Source organism: Octopus sinensis, unplaced genomic scaffold (assembly GCF_006345805.1).
Source record: "Octopus sinensis unplaced genomic scaffold, ASM634580v1 Contig18757, whole genome shotgun sequence".
NCBI lineage: Eukaryota > Metazoa > Mollusca > Cephalopoda > Octopoda > Octopodidae > Octopus > Octopus sinensis.
Window position 1 is genome coordinate 276308 of NW_021835999.1, and position 13109 is coordinate 289416.

Genomic DNA, 13109 nt, shown 5'->3' on the forward strand with positions numbered 1-13109 from the left:
TTCATCTGCTCATTTAAGAGTGATGTGCTGAATAGAAAATCCACCAAAATGAATTTTGATTCCAGAATTTGCATTTTAATCACAAGGTAAACCGCGAATAGATTTTCAATGGATCTGATGACCGCATACTTTAAGATTAATAAATGGATTATAATTTATTGAGTACTTCATAGCAGAGATTAACTCCAGAAGGAGTATTGTGGTTTGAACAAGTTGTTGAAAATCAATGTTTTTTCATATCGAAAATCATTAGCGAGAGGCAATGGGCAACCAATGAGGTACTAATCAGCCACATTATCGTTAACGATAAATATAAAACACGCATACACCGTAGCGTGTCCAAATGGATTGGCGATTAAACAAAAACTCGATTGCAGAAAAGTATTCTCGACTTCCACAGCCGGACAACTCAGTCATCGCCACCTATGTCTGGATTGACGGAACCAAAGAGAGAAGTCTTCGCTCAAAGTCCCGGACTTTACATTCCCAGCCAGTCACCCTCGAAGGTCACTTTGCTGATTTGATGACAGATTTCCCCGACTGGAATTTCGATGGGTCGAGCACTGAGCAGTCGACGGCAGAGAATTCCGACATATATATACTTCCCGTTCGACTATACAAGGACCCCTTCCTCCCTCCAAACAACATTCTCGTATTGTGCGACACTTACAAGCCCGATTGGAGTCCCACTGGTCTGCTGTATATTTAACAGCCCAGACTGCAACCTTCGCTTTAAATGCAAGGAATCGGTCAGACAGGCGGACAAGTACGAACCCCTGTTTGGGATAGAACAGGAATACACTCTGTTCGACCTCGACGGCCGTCCCCTCCAGTGGCCACAAAACGGCTTTCCTGCCCCTCAGGGTCCATACTACTGTGGAGTGGGGGCAGATCGTGCATTCGGGCGAGACATAGTGGAGGCACACTACAGGGCCTGTCTATATGCAGGAGTAGAAATCTGCGGAACCAACGCCGAAGTGATGCCTTCCCAGTGGGAGTTCCAAATCGGGGTCTGCAAGGGTCTCAAACTGGGCGATGACTTGTGGATGGCTCGCTATATTCTCAACCGTATCTGCGAGGACTTTGGCGTGGTCGCCAGTTTTGACCCAAAGCCGCTGTCTGGGCCGTGGAATGGAGCTGGGGCACATATTAACTTCAGTACCAATCAGATGAGAAACAAGAACGGGATTGAGCACATCTACAAGGCCGTCGACAAATTGGCACAAACCCACCTCGCCCACATGAAGGTGTATGACGGAAATGGAGGACTCGACAACTATCGACGACTCGTTGGGGTCTGCGAGACTTGTGTCTATGATAAATTCTCATTCGGGGTCGCCAATAGGAAGGCCTCCGTCAGAATCCCCATCAGTTCGGCGGAGAATGGATGTGGATATTTCGAGGACCGACGGCCGGCAGCCAACTGTGACCCCTACGCAGTCGTGGACGCACTACTCCACTCAATAATTCTGGATTCTGCTGTGAATAGTTCTTAATGTGTCCTAATTGTCTTTTCCTACTAATATAACCAAGTGTTATTAAAGATGTTAGCTCAAATGTGCCATGGTTAGTGATGTATATTCTAACTAAAGCTACAATAAATGGAAGGGGCAAATCAGAGAACTGTGGAGATGTCATACAAAGTGAGAACAATGTATTAATTCAGTAGCTCGATCAATTAACTAAGCCACTTTATTACAAACAACTCATAAATTGATCGGTTTTGAAGTTTATAGATTGATTTGACATGAATTTTTTTTATTAATTCAACTTTAATATATTCTAAAGTTTAACCATTTAATGCTACTGATGCATTGGTCAATTTTTAACCATGCTACTAATTCGTATATATTATATTCCGAGAATCCAAGGAGATTCATTGTCCCCGCTGCTATTCGTTATGGCGATGGATCCCCTAAGCAGGATGCTTAACTCCATGTTTCCCAAACTCGAAATTAGTCGGGAAGATCCCAATATGTTGACATACTCCACCAATCATTTCTTCTTTATTGACGATCTGAAAATAGTTGCCCTCAAAGAAGATGTGTTAGTCAAAATGATGGAGGCTGTTAATGGATTTTTTGAAAGTGTCGGCCTAGAGATGAATTCGAAAAATCAGCATCTAATGTGGAATCTTTATCATGCTGTGAGACTGTCGATGGAATCAACGGATATCGCTACTTGGGTGTACTTGAAGATGGCGGAAGTAATGTTCTCAAGAATAAAGTTATGGACTCCATATTGGAGAATGTCAAGAAGAGGATAACTATGTTGTCAAAAACAAACCTGAATGCTGTAAATTTGTTTCGTGGAATCAATGAATATGCATTATCCCTATATAATTATTATATTGGGCTAATCAATATCGAACCTTACGAATTTGATGAGATTGACCAACAAATACGCCGATTGCTTACGACTCTCAAGTTACACCTCCAGCCTGCAAATAAGGAGAGGTTGTATTTGGACCGCAAGACCCTTGGAAGAGGACTTGCCTCAATTTCTTTCAAAAGCGAATTAATACTCTTCCAGTTTCTTAAAAGTTTGGAAAAACAGTCGACTACCTGTCTGCGGAGGTCGGGTATTCTGCGAGTAATAAAAGGAAAAAAATGGCACTTAGCCACAATCGCAGAATTTCTTGTCTCCAAATATGCAGCTGTCGGCAGGGAAAATCTGACCATTGAGTTACTGAAGGACGCACAAAGGAAACTCTTGCTTAACCGAATTAACAGTAAATCACTACACTCGGTGATGTTCAAATGTATGGAGGAATCAGATGTCGACATATCTACTTCTTCGCAATGGCTATCGAAAGGGAACAATGGTCCACGAAGCGAAGCATTGTACTGTCTTTTGCAAGATAGGAATTTGTTCTTTGCATACACGGGATCACTATGCGTCCACTGCAAAAAAAGCAGGCAGACTGTTGACCATCTAGCCACGCGGTGTGGTAGGATGCTAAACAGTGATTATCTCCGAAGACACAACGAAGTGGTAAAGTGTATTCATCTCCACTTGTGTCGAATGTATGGAATAAAACGAAGCAGGAAATTGAAAGGACATTCAGTCGTGTCAACACTGTCGACCCAAAATGTCGAAATCAGAGTTGACACTTCAATTATGACTGAAACAAAGGTTCAATTCAATAAACCTGATATCTTCGTTTATGACAAGAGGAAAAGAGAAATTCATTTAATCGAAGTGGGAGTTACCTCGCAAGACCGTTTTAAAGCAAGTTGAAGTGGAGAAATTTCACAAATATGACCTGCTTGCAAACGAACTGTCAGTTCTCTATGAAGCAAAAGTAAAGATTATTCCGATAGTCTTGACATGGGATGAAGTTATCTTGACGTTCTATTAAAATCATATGGATAAGTTATCCCCTGAAGAAGGAACGAGAACAAAAATCCAATCGGTTGTGCTAAAGAGGACGCTAAGAGTATGCTTATTGAACACAAACATGGAATGAAGGTAGATGACTAAAAGTACGCCTCTGCTGCCAATTTACTTGTGGAGTTGGCATGTCGTGAGGACACTCAGTTGAACAATTACTTTGACGCAGAAATGGAAATGATGAGAATTTTGTTGCAAACTCTTCTTCCAAGCGAAGAAGAGAAATCACTGACGATCTGGATTCTTAAATAATTTAAGATAGAATTTACATAATTAATTTTTATTAAACATTGTTTTCCGAGAATCAATTCCTTATTTTGAAAGTATGTTAACAGGAGGCGGGACTGAAGAACTGAAAAAGAAATGTCGTTAGAGGAAGGTCATTTTGGAAGGATATCTAAAGAGAGGAGTAGACGACAAGAAGAGTGACTGGGGCGAAATGGTGACGGACTATTTGCTACAAAAATTAAAATCCAGAAAATCATAAGAAACGACTGGTTCTAAACGTAGTTAGTCGTTTATGCCCAATACAACTATACCTTTCCAAGTTCAAAGTGGGATTTTCCAAATTCAATACGGATTTTCAAGTTCAAGGATTTTCAAGTCGGTTATTGAATTCATTTATTAATTTAACATCGCCTTACATTACAAAATGTACGTTAATAAAAAGAAAGAAATAGCTGAAAAAGAAAAAATTTGTTGACCGTTTACGAAAATGATGGGGATTGGAATCAAGTTGCATGTTCTCTCGGAATAAAAAGAACAACTGCATACAGGTGGATAAAAGAAGGCTTTAAGCATATGAAGTTTATCTAAGTTCAGTAGTTTTAATAATTGACAATGCTCCATGTCATACAGACATTGAAAAAATACTTGAAGAAAATGAATTCACAGAAAACAAAATACTTCGACTTGCACCTTACAGTCCAATGTTAAATCCAATCGAACAAATATGATTTTTCTTTTTACAAAATGAAAGCTTTTGAACTTGGAACGGAATTTCAGCTGATACGGAATTTCAGCAAAATGTCAAGAATGTGTCAAAAATTCACACTGACAGCCATATCCACATCACACGAGCCAACAAGAAGAGTTTTGCCTTGAAAGTGATGCACTTTGAGGGGATTGGTGTCCGTCAAATTGAATCTAAGCATATATTGACACAGTTTTTTTGATGAAGAGTGAGTATACTGTGCTAAAAGAAAGCCCACACGATCGTATAGAAGACTATAATCTTTCTCGAACGAGCTTTCGAAATAATTCAAACTTGTTTCCCAACAAAGAAACGGTGTCATAAAATGATAATTTTAGAAACAACTTGATGTTAATCCGAAATTAAAGATCAAAGAAACAAAAGAAAATATCAAATTAGCAGATATAACACGGAAATAAGGAACTAAAAAACCAAGTTCTTCCTTCCCAAGTAGACATGTCGATCATGCCTGAGGCATAATAAATAACATGTGTTATGAGGGTATAGAATGTGCCCAATGCATATTACTTGAATGCGTAATTAACCGCCGTAATCGATTACATTTCCGTAATTTCTGACATATAAATACATGGGCGTGTATTATGTGTGTTTCCTTTGCTAGTCTTGATTGCAAAGTCATGTTCAGTAATACACAAACTATGCTTGTCTGGCGACCTCACCATAGTCGAAATTCTGTCTCGTCGTTGCAGAAAGGGTGCGAAAAATTCAACAGCAAAATGTTGTAACTCTTCGGTCTCGACTTAAGGACATAAGCAGTGTTTGTCCTAACAAAAATGTTGGAATTTCACACGAAATTCCCGTTAAACCACTTCCTAAAAAGACTTGTGTGGGAAACGAGGACACCCAGCCTCCCCCCAACGTCCAATCAGCCCCCCGGAAGTGTCGTGGAGGGAACACGGCTCGAGGTTCTGCGAGACCCCAGACCAATCGAAGTGCCTCCTCGGGGACCTTGTGGAATATGGATTTCTGCCACATGTTGGGACAACAGTCCCCTGTCAACAGACCAAACATCCCCACTATAGCTACTAGGCCAATTGCGCCTCCTCAACGTTCTCTTCTTAAAGTGACCCCTCCTCCGAAAATGTTTTATTCTCCTCAAAAAGTGACTCCCCCAAAATTGCATCCTTTCCCCCAAAGAATGTATTATTCGCCCCACAGAGTGACTCCTCCAAATGTTTTTTGTTCCCCCCAAAAAGTGACCCCTCCAAATGTTTTTTATTCACCCCAAAAAGTGACTCCTCCAAATGTTTTTTGTTCCCCCCAAAAAGTGAGTCCCCAAATAACCCCGACTGTGGAGATGGTGTCCCCCATAGCCCACACAAGAGTGACTGCCATCAGAGTAGAGCCCGCCAGAGGGGAGAGATATTTGGCCTACGAAGGACTGCTGAAAAGACTGAAAGAGCGTGGACGGTTAGAGTTCATTTGTGGTGGTCCCGGCTGTTCTTCTGAGTGTCATCGCATGGACAATGTGACTGCGGGTGTTTACGATGAGTCGTGGGATGGTGTGAGGGAATATTTTGAGTTGGTGGATGCAGTGCGTCTGACTGATGGGACTGACACTATGACAGAGACTTTCCATTTTGGAGAAGGACTGGTCCCTCCACACGAGGAAGGTTGGACTGTTATTTGAGTGTGTAGATGACTGTGGGGAGGAGAGACTGGTGGTCGTCAACTACTACGAAAACCGTATTCCTGGGATAAAGAGAGACTGTGGAGTGTTTGTGCGACTGGCCGACATTAACAGTGTCCTCGCGAATTCAAAGGACACACGTTTCCTCCAGAATAAGTGCAGAAAACTGGACATTCCAGTTAGTAGGTTGGTATAGTGGTAGTTGGAGTACTGCACTGAGTGTGAGGTGAATCTGCTCGTCCACTTTGCTAATTCCTCCCACCCCAGAAGTCGTCTTGTGATTGACTTGGCTGGCACTGAGCGCCTTCTCGACTCGATCTTTTATGAACAGAACCCCAGTCGTGTGTCCAGACGGTAGAGTTTATACAATTTGTGAATATTCTTTATGTTTGTACAGTCTTATTTCCACTTGTTTAAAATGAATGTCGTGCGATTAATATCGGTGTTGTAATGAGAGTATTTATAGTCGCAATTGGAGAAGGACGGGCGACGACTGAGTTCGTCAGTTCACTACAACTTTGGATTAGTGTTTGTGCCCCAACAGGAGTCCTGGATTGTTGAGAGAATGGGGAAATATTTAAAAACATTACAACCTGTTTGTTAAGTTATGCATTGGAGGGCCCCAATTTGCTGATTCCATTTTTGGACAAAATAAAATACGTGCAGAACCTCAAAGAAATAGCAATCGAAATCCCTCAGCAGACGGCCATCACGTCGGACAACGTCAGTCTGAGTTTGGACGGAGCACTGTACTTGCGGGTGATCGACCCGTACATGGCACTGCTTGCCCATAACCCTGCAGGCCAGCTACGGAATAGACGACGCCGAGTTCGCCATAACAATGCTGGCACAGACCACCATGAGGGCGGAGATTGGCAAGATCATCCTCGACGTTGTCTTCATGGAACGAGAGAAACTCAACCAAGGCATTGTGGGTACTCATCTCCCCTCCATAAACCATTAGAAGCCATAAACAAGGCTGCGAAGGATGCCTGGGGGATTGTTTGTCTGCGATATGAAATCAGTTAGTCTCCGTCGAGTACTTTAGAGGACATCAAACTGCCCGCGAGGATCCAAGAAGCCATGCAAATGCAGGTCGAGGCAGAGAGGAAGAAGAGAGCCTTCATTCTCGAGTCTGAGGGGAGACGACAGTCCGAAATAAATGTTGCCGAAGGGGAAAAGATCTCCACTATTCTCAAAAGTGAGGCTCAGAAACAAATGAAAATAAACGAGGCAAGAGGACAGGCCCAGGCTGTCTCGTCCTTGGCGAGAGGACAGGCCTTCCGTCTCAGGAAACTCGCCAAAGTGCTTGTTCGCCCGGTCAGTGGTCAATATTATATTTATAGGAACAAGTGAGTGCGGCCTCCATTGGAGTGGCAGAACAATACGTGGAAGCTTTCGGGAAATTGGCTAAAACGTCAAATACACTTTTGCTGCCTGCTGATGCGGGAAACATCTCCAATGTGGTGGCTCAGGTTTGTGGTGATGTGTTCATTTTACAGGCCATGGCCATTGGAACTCGAATCTTTCGGGACCAGACGAAGCCCAGAAGAACACACAGGAGGTCTCCTACCAAATCTCGCGGATAAAAATTATTTTTGGTTAGACATAATTGTTGTCATTCTTTTAACACAATTAGCCATAATTAAATTCCTCTGAATGAGATGCACTCGAGTGCACTTAAGAGGGGGTTTATTCATAAATCCATTCATCAACACAACAGTTGAAACAATTAGCCATTATAAAGTAGTTGGTGTGCTTCGTAATACTACATGATTGAAAGAAATAACTTACACCACTATATGTGTAAATGGGCCCTAACAATGGCAAATTCTAAAAGGACATATATAAAGTGAATGGAACCACGCAACGCCGAAATCTAGAGAGGGCTACTAAGCTTGGGTCTGTCTAAAGGAGTGGGTTGTGCATTTAAGGGGTGAAGCAGTGCACAAAGGATGCATTCCTATGTTGCCTGGACACATTTAAGAATGGAGCAATACACGTGTGTAAAATTTGCCAATTCTTAAAAGTTCTTAAGTTGTAAAAATAGAGAAAATAGTCATTTCGAGTAAACCCACATGAATCAACAAAGTTCAAGTGAATAAATTTATCTTTTTATTAATAAAAATACTTTTAATACATTAATTTTAATAAAATGAGTTTAATCATTCCCAAACGTAAGCACCGTGCCTCTATATTTAGGTACCCCTGAGACTAACCATCCCCCGAGGAGGGTAATTATCCCTACGCCGGCAATTATAAAGTGAGTCGAACGAAATACCTCTCAACCAACTGCCTGCGCACTTTCTCGAATCAACGAAATTTACGGGCACTGGAATGACAAATGACATTACCAATTCCTGCTGTGTGGCTTTTCATTTTCTGTGAGTAACTTTGAGTGACCTCCAGCTTGTGTGGCTTGTAGTCTCTTTGATGTGTGGTCGACCCTCGGGAACTGGCCTGATTCGGTCTTTCAGATGGACTAGACGTAATCTTAGACACACTGCCCTTCAGCCGGCTCTCGGAAACAATAAACTGGCTCGTTCAGAGTGTGAGCATTTTGAGTCAAAAACGTCAGATTTTGGGGATGCGGGGCGTTTTTCCTGACTTGGGGATTTGGCTGAATTATGCAGCACATTTACATTGAGAGAAGTAGTGACTTTTATTTCGGGGAGTTTTGGTACTTGGAGTGCCTTCATGTTGAAAACACGGAATGTGTCAGGTCTGGCATGAGGCCAATTAAATTACTTTGTGTGGTCCTTTTTTCGAGATTGAATAACAGGGACGTAAAAGAAATCCATGGATATAATATTTGTTATTATTATGTTTTATTCTAAAAATACTCATTCATGTTTTTGTTTAGTTTATTCAATCCGAATTGTTATGTCCCATTGAATTCCCGATCAACACTTGAAAAAACAAAACACAACAAATCTCAATCGAGAATAATTTTCCTGACATCGAAAAGAGTGAGAATTTGAGGCCAATTATCTCAGATCTATACTAGCTGGCTACGGATAACGACTTGGGTGCTAAAAATATGTTAGGAAGCAGCATGTGTGGATAGATGTAAGCATACGACTTGATTGCTCATGTTTTCTTGTGCCAAATCCTTGACAGGTCAGGATTGTATTTTTCACCGATAATTTGGTCACAAAATGGAAGGCTAAACTGGGTCATAAACAAATTGGACAAGATCGCTCTTTAGTGGAATATTGATCTTAGATCAGTGGGTAAATCTGAAATAAAGGGAGATTATCAAAATATCCGTTGAGACAAAGATTGGTTTTTTTGGAACAGAAAGTGACCGGATACTTTTACAGTTGTTAGAAGAAGTCGTTTTATTATCTGAAAAGAAGAGGCATCTTTACTGGAGAGGTGATGAGGAAAGAATAAATATTAATTAAAAATAAATGTTCAAATAATGCCAATATAAACTATCAGTTCCTATAGTTATTTAAAGCACAAAATGGAATCGAAAGAACAAAAATATAAACAAAGTACAAATCGTTCGATCGCCAGACTAATAAAATATCTCACCTCCCTGTTGGGAAAATCCGAGACACTGGAAGATTGGATGTCGACAGTGGAGGCACACTTTTCCAATTACCAGAATCTAAACAGATTTGACTTTTTTAGCGAAGTTATCAAATGTCATTAATTTGCAGCTGAATTATGAAATCACTAAAATATCTCGTCATTTCTGCAGCAAGCAAAACCAGATAAACCGACGTCACTTAATAAAACGAAAAATAATCAGCAAAGAAAAGGCGATATCTTCCAGTTCCAGTTCTACTCAGTTCATACGAGTCCAAGAACGTCTGTCGAAAATGATCTTGGAAACTCTTGAGGAACTAAAAGGGGACATTCCGACGTCCACCACTCCGCGGATGGTCGACAGTCTCAGTTGCCACGATATTCCGATCCCAGACGAAAACAACATTTTCCTGACGCCTCCCAACCTTGTTCGTCTACTCGATGTCCTCGAAAAAGACCCGCACGAAGGCCTGAAGATGCTGAATAAATGTCTAACCACCGATGTCATGACCTCAGAACGCTGGGAGAGCATTGCGGGTCATTTGAGTACATTGTTGAAGTCGTCCAGGACTTATAAACTAACCTTCCGGTTTATCTCGAAATGCCTTTCCACCATGTCCGTTCACTCTGCTGCGGTTTTCCGGATTTTGGTCGAACATGCGAGATTTGCTGGGGACTTGACTGACATGGACGTGGAGATTGGGTACCTCATAAACAGGTATTGCACAGAACTCCCGTCCATGTGGCTTAGAATTTCTCCAAAGTTTAAAAAAATTGTTTATTTTGATAGTTTTGCTCTGAATGTGATTTCTGTGCAAATTGAGGCCATTTTGTGCGACAGGGAGTACAGCACCAAGTTGGGTCTGGTCGAATGGGACCCCAAGTGGCTAAAAAGGTGGCTTCATGCAAACTACAGCAGGTTTTCTGGTCATATTAACTCTCTAGGAAAATGATTTACGACTTACTGCAAGTCAACTCACAATATGTCAACAATCTCGTGCAGTTCTTCCTCAATCGGTCCGCCAAAGAAAAAGGTTTGTCGACGTACTGAAAAAGCAGGACTAAACATTGGTTCAACGAAATACAGCGCAGTACAATTAGAATACTTGGAATACTTTTATTACAGCTCAGTCCTTCTCTACTTTCTGACATACAAGAGAGGAATAGACATATTCTCGTACGTGGTGAGGACGTGGTAATCAATGGCAGTGTGCGAGCAACGGGACTGATCTCAGTGATATAATATTGCTCATCAACACTGTGGCGCTCAATGAACCTGACGAGACTGAGGATATGAGTTTCAGAATTCAGATGGAAACGTTTATACTTTCCATTGCCGGGAAAATTAAAACTGCTTCATTGATATTACCAAATTTGGCTGAGCACGACACTTTTTTGGCCCCAATTCGAAACAACTTCAAGTCGTCATGTGGTGGATTATTCCGGGACGATCAGATAGAGTATTATCTGCGACTTGTTTTACACATTTTGTCAGCGATTCCACCCTCGACAGTTCCGCGTATTTGCGAGTCAACAATATCATTTTTGAAGACTTGTTTACCAACTTTGATCAGCAGAAATACGAGAGGAGCACATTCTTGGGTGATTTGATCATCTCATTTCAGGACTCGTCCCCCGAATTGTGAACGAACTTTACTTTTTATGCCCGAAAATGACGTTTTGGGATAAATATTTACAATTCATATTGTTCGTCTGGAAAAATGTATCCAAAAAGGAAATTCGTTCTCTGACTCCCGTCGTGGGGGACATGGGAGAGGTTACATTCCTGAATATACAACTAGCGACGGCTCAACGACTTTGATCTCCTCGAACTGTGGAAAAGTCTCATTGCCGACACAATTTTCCAAATTCCCCACTGCATGTGTCTGCTTGAGAACGACGAGCTTGGACACACCATTGTGGAGTATCTCTGCTTTCGCCAGCAGCCCCGTCACGAGGTTTGATTCCTGGCATATGCGGAGGTTCATAGAACAGCTCGACTTGTCCTCCACAGAAAGAGTGCCAAATGCATGCAGGAATGCCTCTATTTGCACTACTTAATTTCACAACTTTCCGAAACTGTCACAATGGACGTATTCCAATCAATTCATTCGTAGAACATTCACTCGGGGTGTCCTCAGCAGTCCAAGAATTGCCTCCTCAACCAATTGGCGGCAATTCAGTTTTACTATCCATCCATTTATATCATTCTGACTGGAGACAACGACCCAGTTGGGGACCTCGTCAACGTCTGCATCAGTCCTGAAACTTGTTTAAATGTAGTCCCCTCCCAGTCATTCCTGCAGTGGGGCATGTGCTTTGAGGATAACACGACGGTGGGGTTGGATATCCTCGACGGTCTCATTTCTTCCCTCGACATGATGTGTCTGTTCGAGTCCAGATATCGTTTTGCTGAAAATATCAAGAAATTCCAAGTTTTTATATGTCGCTACCAATCAGAGCAATCAGAAAGAAATAATCGACGAATTATATGTCAAAAGGCAAAATATTATCAACAGACTTGAGTTCGTGGGGGGTCCCTCAGAAATACCTTCACCAACCTTTCAATTCCGCGATCACGTGGGAAAGATTGTAGAGACATTTCCGGATGTTTTAACTTGTGATTTATTCAAGAACTTGGACGACGTTTTTTCAATGGACGGGGATACTTCCGCGGATTTGTTGAGGTCCCTACTTCTACGGCATTCCTCAGACGATCATATATGTGGAAATTCTTCTAAGGCCAGGGACGACTTCCTCACACAGGGAAGTCACATGGCTGCACAGTACGGACTGAGATTAGGATTGGTAAGCCATGATTCCTAATTTGTTGATTTCGGGAAACTTACAAAGTCACGTTTGCTCCCTCAATGAGGTCATCACTGTAATGGAGACACAAAATATTTCGGAAATAGGCTACGATTGGTTGGCTGCGACCGTCTATCTCTCGTTCAGAGGAAATCAAGTCGAGAGTGTACGGGGTCTACTAAAGTGGGCGTTGAAGTGTCATTTTAGTTTCAACAAAATGGCAGGAAAAGAGCTTTTGTGGTCAAAAAGTTGTTCGAATCTCATCGGGAGTGTTGTGGAGGATATTGTGGCATCTGAACTTCCCGACATTGCTGCTGCTTTCCAGTGCAGCTCCATCACGATTTCTGCAGTCGTCCAACGCTTGCTGACGCAGTTTTTATGGAATTACGTCGACTTTGTTCAAATTCTCCACTTTTTCAATGCTTCCTTGCTTTTTGGCTGCCAATTTCAGGTTTGTGGAGTTTTATATTCAGATTTATTTGTTTGTGGCCATTTTTTCATTTTACGGAAAGCGCATTCGACGACACCATCGCGACGGGGACTTGGAAATTTGGTTGCTGAAAGGGAAACTTGAGGGACTTTGCTTTAAAGAGTTGGTTCCGTCAATCGAACAAATCCACGCAACCCACGCAACCCTCGTCGATAGCAAACTGAAGACTCATATTTCAACGACTTAACTTGTCCAGTTTTCAGCTTTTTATTAAAACTCATTCAAATTTTCTAATTGACGAGACGTCCACAGGAATG

The 13109-nt window shown here is 41.8% G+C and overlaps 1 protein-coding gene across 1 annotated transcript; it reads left to right on the forward strand.

Annotated features, from left to right (window-relative positions):
* Positions 1 to 551: 551 nt before the first annotated feature.
* On the forward strand, positions 552 to 1543 carry LOC115231737 (glutamine synthetase-like). Its single transcript, XM_029801695.1, has one exon. The coding sequence runs from the start codon at positions 552 to 554 to the stop codon at positions 1494 to 1496; it is 945 nt and encodes a 314-aa protein (XP_029657555.1). The 3' UTR covers positions 1497 to 1543.
* The last annotated feature ends 11566 nt before the right edge of the window (positions 1544 to 13109 follow it).

What these genes read in the sequence shown, in the direction of transcription:
- LOC115231737 (XM_029801695.1), top strand. Translation starts at nt 552, where the DNA reads ATGGGTCGAGCACTGAGCAGTCGACGGCAGAGAATTCCGACATATATA.